Genomic DNA, 16812 nt, shown 5'->3' on the forward strand with positions numbered 1-16812 from the left:
GAACATATATTAAATCAAGACCTTAAGCAAACAATTCTTCAAAACTTTTATATAAGAATTTCCGGACGGGCGCGGTGGCTCAAGCCTGTAATCCCAGCACTTTGGGAGGCCGAGACAGGTGGATCACGAGGTCAGGAGATCGAGACCATCCTGGCGAACATGGTGAAACCCCATCTCCACTAAAAAATACAAAAAACTAGCCAGGCAAGGTGGCGGGCACCTATAGTCCCAGCTACTCGGGAGGCTGAGGCAGGAGAATGGCATAAACCCAGGAGGCGGAGCTTGCAGTGAGCTGAGATCCGGCCACTGCACTCTAGCCTGGGCGACAGAGCGAGACTCCGTCTCAAAAAAAAAAAAAAAAAAAAAAAAGATTTTCCACATAAGGTTGATTTGAAGGAATATTCAACATAAAACACAAACAAAACTAGTATCATCACCCTTAATGAAATACTCATCTAACAGTCTGTTTCAACAACATCGATTTTAGGTTGTTCACAGTGACTTTCTTTTAAGTAGCAAAAGGTAGTTTTTGTTCAAGTATAAAAAATACATACGAGGGTTTTGTATCTTTACTGAAGAATCAGGATCTGGATGCTGTTTATGTATCACCTGAGTACCAATCTGTTCTATAAGAATCTACAGAAGTAAAACAATGGATTACATTAGCAAATCACTAGATTAGCATCACTATTAATGAGCTTTAAGTACAACACTAATCAAAATATAGTATATTTTTAGTCCAATATTGTCATGTTAAGTATTATACTTCTAAAATAACTACAGCATTGTTACTCTATGTTTTCTTAATTATAAAATGAGGCATCAAATAGTTAATACAATGAAGGGAATACTTAAACAGAAATAACGATACTGTTTAAAAATTCACACATTAATAATAGATTTATAAAAATGCAGCCACGTCTCCTTTATATCATTTCATAGCTGTACATTACGAACTTAAATGATCTGGCCAGCATGGTGGCTCATGCCTGTAATCCCAGCACTTTGGGAGGCTGAGGTGGGTGGATCGTCTGAGGTCAGGAGTTCATGACCAGCCTGGCCAACATAGCAAAACCCTGTCTCTACTAAAAATACAAAAATTAGCTGGGTGTGGTAGCGCACACCTGTAATCCCAGCTACTGGGGAGGCTGAGACAGGAGAATCACTTGAACCCAGGAAGTGGAGGTTGCAGTGAGCTGAGACTATACCACTGCATTCCAGCCCGGGTGACAGAGTGAGACTCTGTCTCAAAAAATAAAATAAAAGTAAATGATCTTATTTACCTACACAATGTTAAGAGGCATTTTTATAATAAGAAATTTAGAGGAGTAAATCCTAAGTACATTCCTACCTCAAACAGGACATTATATGTGGTCATTGTGATTAAATTTGTCTGAAGCATGAGCCTTTCAGCTAGCAATGAAAACAATCCATGTCCAAGCATGACTTCAACTTTCCTCCTGCAATTACACAAAAAGAAATCATCAAATGTAGAGCTTTTCTGTGCTGTACTTAATATGCATGCTGGATGAAGGAAACACAAAATACTTTTTCACACTACAAACAATTCCCAACTCAATTACTCTCCCAACTATCTTCAATCTAGAACTTCTAAAGCCACAGAACCTTTAAGTAGAGAAATGCTAACCACTATATAAGCATAACCAGTTTTAAAAAAAAAAAAAAAAGACAAGTTTGCCTATGCAACAGCACAGCAAAAACCTCCTCCCCCAAAATCTTCAGAGCAGTTATTTATTTAATGAAGTTGCTACAGTCTACCAGCACTTAGTCTCTCCTGGGGACGATCATCTAAAGCTTATCTAAAGCACAGTAAGTACTTAAGTAGAAAAACAATGTGGAGAAAAAGTAGAAGAAATGTAATATAATTTTAAAAAATAAATACTATGAAAACATACATAAAAAATTAACTTTCCAAGCATAAATTCAGAAACTAAAGGATCAAAAACTTTAATTTTACCCTTGGGGTCAGCAAAGTTTTTCTGCAAAGGGCTAGGGGGTAAATATTTTAGAATTTGTGGACCAGGTGACTTCTGTCACAACTCAACACTGTCCTTGTATCATGAAAGCAGTCACAGATGATACAAATAAATTATTGTGGCTGTTTTCCAATAAAACTGTATTTTTACAGGTGGCTAGCTGGATTCCTAAACACTGCAGTTTACCAACACTTGTTCTAAACCAAAAAATTTTCTTTTTAAAATAAACTACTTCTGGTACAGAGAACAAAAGGTAGAACATGAATATCTGCATTCAGCTAAGAAAATAAGCATGGAAGTTTCAGTTCTGAGTTACGCATATATGAGAACACACTATGTGACAAACATCCAGGTTACTGTATTACTTTATAATACAGATAAAGCAAAAATGGTGTGAGTCACCTGAAATCAAGTCTCCATAGCTTCTTGAATGCAAGTTGTCCAAACTAATTCTCACAATTCACATTAAATATATGGATAATTTAAATAATTTTATGTATAAAAAAACTATTCCTGTTCAACTTAGTTTTTAAAATATGTACTACTGTTTACATTCATACAGCAATTTATGAATAAAAATACAAGAAAAACTAGAGGACTATAGAACAAAATTGCTACTGCAAAGATTTATAAAATAAATAAGTAGAATATAAGAGTCCATCTTAGATTTCAGGCATACTTACTTTGGGGCCAGATGTTTTAAAAAATAACCCATTGCCTTAAGAGCTTGTACCCTGATTCCTTCGCTTTTCGATGCCAGAAGTTTGTAGATAACACTGAATGAATAAGATTAAAAACAAACTATTTTCAGTATAATTTTTAAAAGGAAAGTCTTAAAATATATACTTTTCTTATTATTATAAACCTACTTCAAATAATATGGAGGGAAATTTAATATACATTTCTGGTATTTAAAAACCTGCCTATCTCAGGCTAGAGTTCCTTTCAATGAAAACTAAGAAATGAGAAGAAATTGGAATATAAGGTGGCCTTTCCATGCACATACTTATATGTAACATGTGCATCAAGCTAGCTTTGAGACAGTTTTTTCCATCTGCTACAGGCTTATGTCCTTTGAAGGTTACCAACTGGTTATTTTAAGTCAGTAGAAAGAAAGCATTCTCTAATGGTAGCACATATTTAAATTTCTAAATGATTGTCACCATGAAAAACAAGACAGCAGGCTAATAATAAATGATAATCAGAAATAATTACAAAAGTAAAAAGATTTAAAACCAAAGGATGCTAAAAATAAATTTCCCATTCAATTCTCAAAAATTATACAGTAATTTAATATAATTTTTAAAGATCTATGTGGAGGCCAGACGCAGTGGCTCACGCCTGTAATCCCAGCATTTTGGGAGGCTGAGGCAGGCAGATCACCTGAAGTCAGGAGTTCGAGACCAGCCTCGCCAACACGGCGAAACCCCATCGCTACTAAAAATACAAAAATTAGCTGGGCATGGTGGCATGGGCCTGTAATCCAGCTTCTCGGGAGGCTGAGGTAGGAGAATCACTTGAACCTGGGAGGTGGAGGTGGGAGTGAGCCGAGATCACGCCACCGCACTCTAGCTTGGGCAACAGAGTGAGACTGTGTCTCAAAAAACAACAACAACAACAACAACAAAGATCTATGAGAAATCAGAAAGCCTTCTGATTTTAGTACAAGCAAAGTATAATGAAACTGAAATTCAACTGATTCATTACAGCATTCCCTTCCTCATAAACATTTAGAACAAGAACAGTAATTAGAAACTCTTAGAATTACTTTTAAAAATTAAGGATATCAGTATCCTCCTAGATCAAAATTTTGGTGTTTAGTAAGTCAGAAAACATTCTGAACAAAAAGGAAATATCTTCAACCTCTAGTGATCAATAGAAAAGCAGGTATATAAAAAGAAGTTTGATTCCTTTTAAAATATGAACTAAAGGCATCCAAGTCCATATCACATTGTAACTGCATAATTTTAATTCAAATCTTAGTACAAAAACTTAACAGTCAATCATTGGGAAAATACTAATATGTTTTACGTTTCTTTTCCTCAAGGATTTAAATTCAGCCAAATAAAAATTAAACCTTTTAAAAGAAATATTAATATAAGCATGATACTAGTTTAAAATCACAATAGTTTTTTGAGGTTTTTTCCCCAAAGATGGCAGATTTGAGGGTTTTAGCATTTCTCAGCCAGTTGGAAATATCAAGATAGTACATGAAAATCAACTGTGAGCTTTAATTCAGGAAGGAAAGCAGGACTCCACCAGAATCATGAAGGGCACCCTAGATCCCGAGAGCCCTTTGTTTCTCCCGAGACCTGGAGCTAACTGGGAAAGAGGTAAGGAGATACTGTGAAGGAAAGACACCAGGAAGAGTTGCAGGGACCAACAGCAGGACACCATTTTGAATTCAAGCACTTACAATTCAACCTGGAAATCTGGCAGTGTGTCTGTGCAGGCATGCCAGAAATTAGAGTCCCCGTTTTGGAGCCAGAAATGTGAAAACTGCCTCAGCAGTAGGTGTTACAATTGTACTCTACCCCGTCGCAGGCCTAGGGTGGGAGGAAAGCTGCTACAGCTGCAATATCTCCTGGACAACAAGACTTGGCAGGCAGAGGCAGCTTGGTGACCTGGAACCTGTCTGCATGTGTCATTGCTGGGTGCTCCAGCCTGCTACCCTGACACTGTGGTGCAGCAGGGCCCTCTCTGCTCCACTCTCAGGCAGAAACCCAGGCATTCAAGCCACCCCACCCTTCATAGACACAGATCATGGCACTGGACCCTCTTTGGTCCATGCCCAGGCTAATCTCCAGGCAACTGAAGCACCCGCTCCCATGGACTAGCAACCTGAGCCCTATTGCATGCAGTGCAGCAGGATGCACAGGCAGATCTCCAGGCATTCAATGCACTTGCTTGCCCAGATTGGCAGCCTGAGCCACCCCACTCTTCCTTTGCAGAGATCCAGGTTTAGAGAGGTCTTCTATGCTTCACGCCCAGGGAGATCTCCAGGCATTCAGAGCAGCTGCTTGGCCAGCCCAGCAGCCTTAGTCACCTCACCCCTCTGTGCAAAGATCTTGGTGCAAGGGGGGGCCCTCTCTGTCCACAGCCAGGCAGATTTCCAGGCATTCAGACAACTCACTCACCTGGAACAGCACACTCTGCACCATTCCTATCTATGCAGAGATCCTGGTACAGGGGGCCCTCTCTGTTTCACACCCAGGCCTGTCTCCAGGGATTTAGGGTACCTGCTTGCCTGGTTCAGTACCCTGAGGTGTCCCACCATTCCAGTGCAGAAATCCTGGTGCAGGAGACCCTCTCCATTTCACAGCCAGCAGATCTCCAGGAATCTGGAAAACCCACTTTCCTGGATTAGGAGTATAGGGCACCCCCATTCTCATGCAGAGAACTTGGGGCTGAGGTTTCCCATCACTATGCCTAGGCACTCCTCTGGGCACTTAGGGGCTGCCCACTGAATTCTCCCTCAGCACTGATGTCTGCCATAGGGAGATCTAGTAGGACCTGCCCAGTGTCTGGACATGCCCATTTTCTGCCCTCCTCCAGAGCAGAGGCGGGAGCTCAGACCACCATGCACTCCACACATCAACCTATTACCTGAGGCAACAGAGAGCTTCTCCCACTAAACACAGGTCAAGTATATACCCAGTCACATTGGCAAGCCCACTCTCACTCATAACTGCCATCCAATGGCTTGTAGGTTGAACTGCACAGCCCAATATAAAACCTGCCGACAGAAGTGTATAAAGCTATAGAAGCAAAGCCAAAAGGCCCTACCCAGCATTCTCTGTAGCCACAGCACCCATGGAGACAGGGAAACGGAAAGAAGACAAAATAACAATAATAACATTATAGAGAAAGGAAAAAATACCTTAAAAGCATGAAAATTATTACAAAAGTTAGAAGTGTCAGCATCTCCAAAGGAAAAGGAACCAGCACAAAGCTTCGGACACCATGAAAAATCTGAGTGTGGTGACACCGTCAAAGGATCACACTGGCTCTCCAACCATGGACCATAACCAAACTGGAAACTCAGAAGAATTGACAAATAAAGAATTCAAAGCATGGACTGCAAGGGAGCTCAAAGATATCCAAGACAATGTTGAAAATTAGAAGAAACTTCTAAAGCAATCCAGGAAATGAATGGGATTAAACATCTTAAAAAGAAATCAATCAGAGATAGTGGAATTGAAAAACTCACTTAAGAAATTACAAAATAAAACTGAATGTTTTATCAGCAGACTGGACAAACCAAAAGAAAGAATTTCAAAGCTTGAAGACTGATCTTTCAAATTTACCCAAACATTTTTTTAAAAGGTTGAAAAATGAAAAAAAGTCTTCAAGAAATATCAGACTACATAAAGCAGCCAAACCTACAAATTACTGGCATTACTGAGAGAGATGGATAAAAAGAAAACAACCGGAAAAACATATATGAAGAAATAATTCAAGAAAATTAACCTAATTTTGCTAGAGATATAGACATCCAAATACAAGAAATCTAGAGACCATCACAAGATACCATACAAAATGAACATTGCCACAGCATTTAGTCACCAGACTGTCCAAGACCAACACTAAAGAAAAAATCTTAAAGGTAGCTAGAGAAAAAGGTCATATCACATACAAACAGAACCCCATCAGCCTAACAGCCGACTTCTCGGCAGAAACCACACAAGCCAGGAGAGACTGGGGGCTTATTTTCAGTATTCTTAAAAGAAAAAATATTTAGCCAAGAAATTTCATATCTACCCAAATGAAGCTTAATAAGCAAAAGAGAAATAAATGTTTTTCAGACAAGTAAGCATCAACGGAATTTGTTGCCTATAGACCAACCTCACAAGAGATCCTTAAGGGAGTTCTAAACATGGAAATGAAAGAATACTTACTACCACAAATATGCATGTACATAGCTTGCAAACCTTATAAAACAACCACACAAAAGAAACTACAAAGCAACCAGCTAACAACTTCATGATAGGATCAAAACCTCACATATCAATATTAATTATGAGTGTAAATGGTCTAAACGCCCCATTCAAAAGGTACAGAATGGCATGTTGGATAAAAAAACAAAACTCATCCATCTACTGTCTTTAAGAGAGCTATTTCACATATAAGACCACTCATAGGCTCATAGTACAGGGTTGGGGAAAGATCTATCACACAAAGAGAACACAGAAAAAGAGCAGGTGTCACTATTCTTGTATCAGATAAAACAAACGATAAACGATCAAGAGTTAAAAAGGACAAAAAATGGCATTGCATAATGAAAAATAGTTCAATTCAACAAGAAAACTTAACTATATTAAATATATACGCATCCAATAGTAGAGCAATCAGATACATAAAACAACTACTACTAGACCTAGGAACAGTCTTAGACAGTCACACAATAATAGTGAGGGATTTCAACACCCCACTGACAGGCATTAGACATGTCATGGAGGCAGAAAACTAACAAATTCTGGACATAAATTCAGCACTTGACTAATTGGGCCTAATAGACATCTACAGGATACTCCACCCATCAACCACCACAGAATACACATTCTTCTCATATGCACATGAAACATACTCCAAGATCAATCACATGCTTCGCCATAAAGAAAGTCTCAATAAATTCAAAAAATTGAAATCATGCCAACCATATTCTCAGACGACAGTGGAATAAGAATAGAAATCAAAAACAAGATGATCTCTCAAAATCATACAATTACATGGAAGTTGAACAACTTGCTCCTGAATGACTTTTGGCTAAACTATGAAAGTAAGGCAGAAATTCAAAAATTTTTTGAAATAAATGAAAACAAGGACACAACATAGCAAAATCTCTAGGATACAGCCAAACCAGTGTTAAGAGGAAACTTTAGGCCAGGCGCAGTGGCTCATGCCTGCAATCTGAACACTTTGGGAGGTCAAGGTGGGTAGATCACTTGAGAGCAGGAGTTCTGGACCACCTGGCCAACATGGTGAAACTCTGTCTCTACGAAAAATACAAAAAAAAATAGCCAGGCGTGGTAGTGGGTGCCTGTAATCCCAACTACTCAGGAGGCTGAGGCAGGAGAGTCACTTGAACCCCGGAGGCAGAGGTTGTAGTGAGCTGAGATTGAGCCACTACACTCCAGCCTGAGCGACAGAGCAGGACTGTCTCCAAAAAAAAAAAAAAAAAAAAGGAAATTTTATAGCACATAGCACTAATGCCCTAACTCAAAAAGCTAGAAAGATCTAAAATTAACAATCTGACATCACACCTAGAGGAACCAGAAAAACACAAAATAAACCCCAAAGCTACCAGAAGAAAAAAAAAATAATGAAAATCAGAGCAGACCTAAACAAAACTGAGACAAAAATCCATACAAAGAACCAACAAAACAAAAAACTGGTTATTTGAATAGATAAAGAAGATTGATAGACCACTAGCTAGATTTTTTTAAAAATCCACATAAGCACAATCAGAAATGACAAAGTTGATGACACAACCAATCCCACAGAAAGACAAAAGATCCTCAGAGACAATTATGAATACCTCTAAGCACACAAACTAGAAAATCTATAGGATATGGATAAATTCCTAGAAACACAAAATCAGGAAGAAGTTAAAACCCTGAACAGACCAGGATTGAGCGCCGAAACTGTATACCTGCTAAAATTTGGCAGTGAATTTTTCTGGTCTAGAATTTTTTTTTTTTTTTTTTTGGTTACCTACCAACCAAAAAAATCCCAGACGAGATAAATTCACTGCCAAATTCTAGCAGATATACAAAGAAGAGCTGGTAGCAATCCTACTAAAAAATTCAAAAAAAATTGAGTACAAGGAACTCCTCCCTAACTCATTTTACAAAGCCAGCATCACCCTGATACCAAAACCCAGTAAAGACACAACGAAAAAGAAAACTACAGGCCAATATCCCTGATGAACATAGCTGCAAAAGTCCCCAACAAAATACTAGCAAACCAAATCCAGCAACACATCAAAAAGTTAATTCACCATGAATTATCTTTTTAATTACTAGGAATGAAGTAAGCTTCATTCCTGGTATGCAAGGTTGGTTCAACGTACACAAATCAATAAATACGATTCAATACAAACAGAATTAAAAACAAAACCATACCTTTATCCCAATAGATGTGGAAAAAAACTTTCAATAAAATCCAGCATCTCTTCATCACAAAAATTCTCAAGAAACCAGGCATAGAAGGAATATACCTCAAAGTAATGAGAGCCATCTAAGGTAAACCCACAGCTAACATCATATTAAACAGACGAAAACATGAAGCATTCCCTTTGAGAACTTGAGCAAGAAAAGGGTGTCCACTCTTACCACTCCTATTCAACATAGCACTGGAAGTCCTTCCCAGAGCAATCAGGCAAGAAAAGAAAACAAAAGGCATCCAAATAGGACAAAAAAATCCAAACTCTCTCTCTTCATGACGATACAATTCTACAACTTGAAAACCCTAAAGACTCCCCCAAAAGGCTCCTGTGACTGATTAAATGACTTCAGTACAGTTTTGGGATACGAAATTGATACACAAAAATCAGTAGCATTTCCAAACAACAACACCAATCTTCAAGCTCATATCCAAATCAGGAAAGCAATTTCTTTTACAATATCCATGCTCAAGGACTGGAAGAATCAATATTATTTAAATGGCCATACTGCCCAAAGCAATCCACAGATTCCATACTATTCCTATAAAACTATGAATGTGATTTTTCATAGAACTAGAAAAAAACTATACTAAAATACATATGGGACCAAAAAAAGAGCCCACATAGGCAAAGTAATCCTAAACAAAAAGAACAAAGCTGGAGGCATCACAATACCCAACTTCAAACTATACTATAAGGCTACAGTGACCAAAACAATATGGTACCGGTATAAAAACAGACACATATGCCAATGGAACAAAACAGAGAACCCAGAAACAAAGCCACATACCTACAGCCATCTGATCTTTGACAAAGTAGAGAAAAATAAGCAATGGGGAAAGGACTCCCTATTCAATAAATGGTGATGGAATAACTGGTTAGCCATATGCAGAAGAATGAAACTGGACCCTTACCTTTCACCATACAAAAATTAACTCTGACACTTGTATCCTAACACTTTGGGAGGCCGAGGTGGATGGATTACATGAGCCCAGAAATTTGAGACCAGCCTGGGCAACATGGTGAAACTCCATTTCTACAAGAAACGCAAAAATCATCCAGGCATGGTGGGACATGCCTGTAGTCCCAGCTACCTGGGAGGCCAAGGTAGGAAGATCACTTGAGACGCAGAGGCAGAGGCTGCAGTGAGCTTTGGTCGTGCCACTGCACTCCAACCCGGGCAACAGAGCAAGACCCTGTCTAAAAAACAACCTTTTAGCTCAAGAGGGATTAAAGGTTTAAATGTAAGCCATCAAATTAGAAGAATCCTAGAAGAAAACACCGTTCTGTACATTGGCCTTGGGAAAGAATTTATCACTAAGGCCTCAAGAGCAATTGCAATACAAACAAAAATTGACGAGTGGGACCCAATTAAACTAAGCACTTGGGTACAAAGAAACTGTCAACAGAGTAAACACACAATCTACAGAATGGGAAAATATTGACAAACTATGCATTCGACAAAGGTCTAATATCCAGAATCTATAAGGAACTTAAATAATTGTACAAGCTAAAAACAATCCCATTAAAAAAATGAGAAACACCACAGACAGACACTTCTTAAAAGACGACATACAAGCGGGCAACAAACATATGAAAAAATGCTTAATTAACATCATTAATCATCAGTAAAATGCAAATCAAAACCACAATGAGATACCATCTCACACCAGTCAGAATAGCTATTACTAAAAAGTCAAAAAACATCTGATTCTGGCAAAGCTGCAGAGAAAAGGTTACACTTACACACTGTTGGTGGGAATGTAAGTTAGTTCAGCCTCTGTGGAAAGCAGCTTGGAGATTTCTGAAAAACCTTTGAACTACCATTCAACTCAGCAATTCTACTACTGAGTATATATCCAAAATAAAAAAAATCATTCTACCAACAGACACATGACTCGTATATATATTACAGCACTAATCACAACAGCAAAGACATGAAATCAACCTAGGTTTCTACCAAAGGTAGATTGGATAGAGAAAATGTAATACACATACACCATGGAATACTACACAGCCATAAAAATAAACCAAAATCATGTCGTTTGCAGAAACATGGATACAGCTGGGGGTCATTATCCTAAGTGAATTAATGCAGGAACAAAAAGCCAAGTATCACATCTTCTCAGTTATAAGTAGGACTTAAATAATGGGTACTCATAGACATAAAAATGGCAATAATAGACAATGAGACTACAAGAAGGAGGAGGGAAGGAAGGGGGAAAGGTTGAAAAACTAACTTTTGGGTGCCGTACTCAGTACTTGGGTGACAGCATCAACCATACCTCAAACCTCAGCATTACACACTATACCCATGTAACAAACCTGCTCCTGTAGTCCCTGAATCTAAGATAAAGGTGGATATTATTAAAATAAATACATAATAAATAAAAATAAAAACCATAACACACTAAGATATTTTAACATATCAAAAAACTATGCTTGCTATAGCTTAACTCACAAATATCTGTGGTTAAAAATCACAATAGGGCTGGGCATGGTGGCTCACACCTGTATACCAGCACTTTGGGAGGCTGAGGTGGGTGGATCACCTGAGGTCAGGAGTTCGAGACCAGCCAGACCAACATGGCAAAACCCTGTCTCTACTAAAAATGCAAAATTAGTCAGGCTTGGTGGTACACGCCTGTAATCCCAGCTACTCTGGAGGTTGAGGCAGGAGACTCGTTTGAACCCGGGAGACAGAAGTTGCAGTGAGCTGAGATCGCGCCATTGCACTCCAGCCTGGGCAACAAGAGCAAAATTGCTCTGTCTCAAAGAAAAAAAAAACACACAAAAATTTCTTCAAAAGATAAACTCTAGACATTGTCTACGTACTTTCAAATAATGTTTTATTAGGATTAATAACATGAGAAGATCAAAAGAACCTGAAATTATTCTATAAACCTAATAGTTATCCTACAAAAAACTTTTAAATTTTGAACACTTCTAACCAAAGCAGAATCAAAGTAGTTTTATCTGCTAAACATCAGCAGTAAATTGTGTAAAAGTTAAATGGGCCTATTTTGCTTTTTGATCATAGTTTTCTTATTTAATGCACAAAAAAATACACATTAAAGGGAGGAAAAATCCTGTAGTGCTTCAATGAAATTTATATATTTATCTAATCATAAAACAATGTATAAATACATGTACACTTCTCTATTTGGAAATAAAGAAAAGTATAAGGAAGAGAGCAAAAATAATCCATGAAAAACAATATTGAAATTTGGAAATATTTTCATGCAATCTATTTTACTACAGTTATATGTTTAAAGAAATAGATATGGACATTTTTGAACTGAAATATACTATGGCATGTACAGTATATTTTCAATGCAGAAAATACAATTCAGGCAACAGAAACACCCAAAAAGATAATCTGAATAGTAACATTATTTCAATCTGCTCACAGATATTAAAAATGTGATAACAGCTCATTAAACTAAACTCAAATATTAAAAATGTATAACAATTTAAGCAGGGCATATGATGAGACTGACACTGAGTCGGAAAACACAGTCACTTCTAAGGAAGGATAAGTCTTCCAAGCTGTTGACCTAGTTCAATATCAGAGCTAATGTTTAAATGATTTCATGGTAGAGAAAAATTTATATTAAATAACTGAATGTGAAAATTTATGTCATTTGATGGAAATTAAATTGTCACTCAAATTTGGAAATGCTACTGATGTCTACGACACAGTTTGGCATGCCTATATTATCTGGCACCAGTAAAGACTATCCTCCCTCCAATTTTCTCCATTTGAGACAATCCTTATACCCCCATTTAACTTCCAGTTAACACGAAACCTTTACTAAATTCACCTGTTCTTTTCATGGTGGCCTTCAAAAATTATGGTGCTAGGCCAGGAGCAGTGGCTCACGCATATAATCCCAGCACTTTGGGAGGCCGAGGTGGGCAGATCACTTGAGGTCAGGAGATCAAGACCAGCCTGGGCAACATGGTGAAACCTTGTATCTACTAGAAATACAAAAATTAGCCAGGCATGGTGGTGGGCACCTCAGACTCAGGAGGCTGAGGCAGGAGAATCACTTGAACCTGGGAGGTGGAGGTTGAAGTGAGCCGGGATTGCACCACTGCACTCCAGCCTGGGCAACAAAGTGAGACGCTGTCTCAAAAAGCAAAAAAATTATGGTACTATATATTAAGTACCAAGGTAATCATAAACAGGTACTCAAATTTTGTATCAATGTCCAGTTTGAATTTTCTCTCTCTCCCCGACCTTCTACCATCTCTTTTTAAATCATCAAAAACAAAAATCCATAATTTTAAAAATGTAAATATTGAATTTTTGGACCCAAAGAATACCTTCAAAGAACTCCAATTAGACTGAAGGGAACTATCCACCATTCAAAAATTATTTTTAAACTACATAACTAATATAAACATTTAATAAATATTTCTACCCAGTTTTTTTTAAGTAACTGAACTGAATTTAAATGGAACTAAATCTTCATATTTCTGTATATTAATCCAAATTAGAAATTTTTTATTGCTTCACAGTAACAAATAAAAGACTGAGAAAGTAGCAAAAATTAAAATATACTATAAAAGCAAAATGGGGGAATAATGATGCCAACATGGAAGTCAGCATTTTCCCTCCATAAAAAAAGACAGGAATAAAAACAAAAAAAATTTTCACTGACAAGTATTTATTCTTGAGAAATTGCTAGAAATTCAGGTAAGACTATCAGGAGTCAGTGGCCTTGTTGATGAGACTACTCCTGTCATTACCACTCCAGTTTAGTTGGTAAGAACTGTAGTTTTACCTTTTGGGGGTTGGCAGTAAAAAGTAGCACTGTTGCTTTCAAACAGGGCAAACCTATTCAGGGTAAGAAATGAAAACTGCAATTCTCCAGCTAAAAGTGGCAGACTTGGTTACAAATCAATGGGAGAAACCAGCAGCTCTGCTAGATCAGAGATGCAGTCACAATTCAGGGTGAACAGCAGACAGGTTAGATATTTAGTAGGCAGATATTTAAAAAGAGAGAACCATAGAAAGATTGAGATAAGTACTCCACACAGACCTAGCTGATTGAGAAAGTACCTATATCCAGGAAACACCTGGGTCACTAACTGAAAAAGGAAAGGCAAAAGAGACTAAGTAGCCACAACTTTGAATGCAATCCCTAAAAATACACAGATCAAACACAGTGAACCGAAAGGCTGAAAGAATTTTATCAGAAACTGTAGCTAAACCACTGATTGAACTCTAAGGTATATAGAAACATGGAAACCCCTAAGAGCGCTATGGAAAGAAAAAAGGAAAAAGTAAAAATACTGGACAGAGAAAAGTCAGAGCTGTCAACCATAGAGAAAACACAATCTGCAAATTAAATGAAGCAAATTACTTAAAACAAAACAAAAACCAACCACAGAAAAACAAAAAAATCCAGAGTTGCCCAGTTTTCCACAAAAATTACTACATATGCAAAAAAAACAAAAAAGAGTATAACCCATAATCAGTAAAAGAGCAATAATCAAAAATAATTTGTACGGTCTAAATGTTAGATTCAGCAAATGGTTTTAAGGACTTGTAATAAATTATATTCAATAAATGAAAAAATAGTATGCTCAAATAATTGAATGAAACAGATTAACAATGAGTTCTCAATAAACTATAAAAAGACCAAATGGAAATTCTAGAGATTAAAAAGTATAATTTAAAAATCAAGGAATTCACTATAGGCATTCAATAGGAGACTCAGATGGCAAATGAAGAATCTGTGAATTCAAAGATAAATCAATATAAATTATACAGTCTAACAAACAGAGAAAAAATAGGAAAACAAATTATTCAACCTTTAGACACTGTAGGACAATACACTGTCCTAACATAGGTGTAACAAGAGTACCAAATAAAAAAAAAAAAAAGGCACGGAAAAGAAACATCTGAAGAAATAGGAATAAGATCTTCCAAAATTTAATGAAGAAATATTTACTTACAGATTCAAACTCAATAAACCACCGAAGTGAAAGTAACAAAGTGAGTCACAACTAGGCCGGGCACAGTAGCTCATGCCTATAATCCGGGCACTTTGGGAGGCCAAGGTGGGCGGATCATTTGAGGTCAGGCATTCGAGACAAGTCTGACCCACACAGTGAAACCCCATCTATACTAAAAATACAAAAATTAGCTGAGCACAGTAGTACATGCCTGTAGTCCCAGCTACCTGGGAGGTAGGAGAATCGCCTGAACCTGGGAGACGGAGGCTGTAGTGAGCCAAGATCATGCCACTGAACTCCATCCTGGGCGACAGAGTGAGACTCTGTCTCAAAACAAAAAAAAAGTGAATCACAACTAAACAAACCACAGTTAAACTGCTGAAATCCAAAGACAATGAAAAAAACCTTAAAAGCATCAAGAGAAAAATGACTGATGACATACAGAGCAACAACAATGCAATTCATTGCTGTCATCTTATCAGAAACAATGGAGCCCACAAGTCAGTGAGATGACAGTCAAGTGCTAACAGAAAGAAAACTATAATTTAAATTTTTATATCCAGGATAAGTATTCTCTAAAAATGGAAGCAAATAAAAGTATTTCAAGATGAACAAAGACTGAGAAAATTCATTGCTAGCAGACATGTCTTATAAGAAATAATAAATAAAGCCCACCAAGATGAAAGAATATACTGTAAAACCACTAATAAAAGATAACCTTTAAGAAAAAAACTAAAATCAACAGGGGAATTTTGATCCAACCAAACGAAGTCAGCTCAATAAAGCCTCTCTCTCCCAAATATTAACAACATTTTAGGGAAAAAAAACACAAAAATCAACTTCCCAAGTACTCTGAAGACTAAACAAAAGCAGGTGTATTGTGAAGGGTAGTTAAAACTTGGAGAATAACTCATATGGATACAAGAATCATTGTCTCCTTTCTCCTTCTTCTCTCTTCTGAATCTGCCCCTGTTTCAGGGCTGGATGTCAGAAGCTCAGGTGGCAAAATTTCTAAGAAAAACTATGCTTCCAGTTAGAGAAATCTAGAAATTAGGTCCCAGAGAGGAGAAGTGTGGGGAAGAGTCCTAAATAGCAGAGAGTAACAGAAAAGGGTTCTCTAAATCTGTGTAAAAACCTGCGATAACCCTAAACTCATCCTAGAGATGCATGGGTGTGGGACAAACCCAAACCAGAATAGCCACCTTTCTAAATTTAATTACCATCTAATTATCAGCCTAATTCCTGAATGAAGCATATGCATGTGAGGAAAATACAAGGCAAACTAGTCTGTCTCCCTGGATCGAAGGGGAAAGAAGAAAAAAATGAAAGAAAACCCAAAGCAGGGTAAGAGAGGTTTGAAAAATGAAGGGACACTAGAACCACCATGCACAGAGAAGAGGTGGAACTTGCAGCCCAACCCTTACCAGGTTGTCTGTTTGCTAAACAACAACAAAATATCTGTTAGAGGATTATAACAGGGCCCAGAGTTATGTTCTAATGTAACCAGGACCCACAATGTTCAGGACACATTAATATGCAACATACAAAGAGTCATGAAAATGTGATTGTTTCTCACAGGAAAACACAAACAACAGATGTCAATGAGATGAACAAAACGTTGGACTTATCACACAATGACTTTAAAGGAGATACTATAATTATGCTTTAGAAAATAAAGGTTAA

At 37.4% G+C, this 16812-nt stretch overlaps 1 protein-coding gene across 4 annotated transcripts in view; it reads right to left on the reverse strand.

Moving 5' to 3' along the window:
• LRBA (LPS responsive beige-like anchor protein) overlaps positions 1-16812 on the reverse strand; it is a 764757-nt gene that overhangs the window by 626163 nt on the left and 121782 nt on the right. For 3 of the 4 annotated variants that reach the window (XM_007999974.3, XM_007999973.3, XM_007999976.3), the window contains exons 18-20: positions 2681-2773; positions 1352-1460; positions 555-636 (exon numbers count right to left, since the gene is read on the reverse strand). In XM_007999974.3, the coding sequence (XP_007998165.2) occupies positions 555-636; positions 1352-1460; positions 2681-2773 (284 nt within the window). Of the gene's footprint in view, positions 1-554; positions 637-1351; positions 1461-2680; positions 2774-15129; positions 15219-16812 lie in introns of those variants that run through there. The other variant, XM_037986930.2, reaches the window with a different exon arrangement.

This window comes from Chlorocebus sabaeus, chromosome 7 (assembly GCF_047675955.1).
Source record: "Chlorocebus sabaeus isolate Y175 chromosome 7, mChlSab1.0.hap1, whole genome shotgun sequence".
Lineage (NCBI taxonomy): Eukaryota > Metazoa > Chordata > Mammalia > Primates > Cercopithecidae > Chlorocebus > Chlorocebus sabaeus.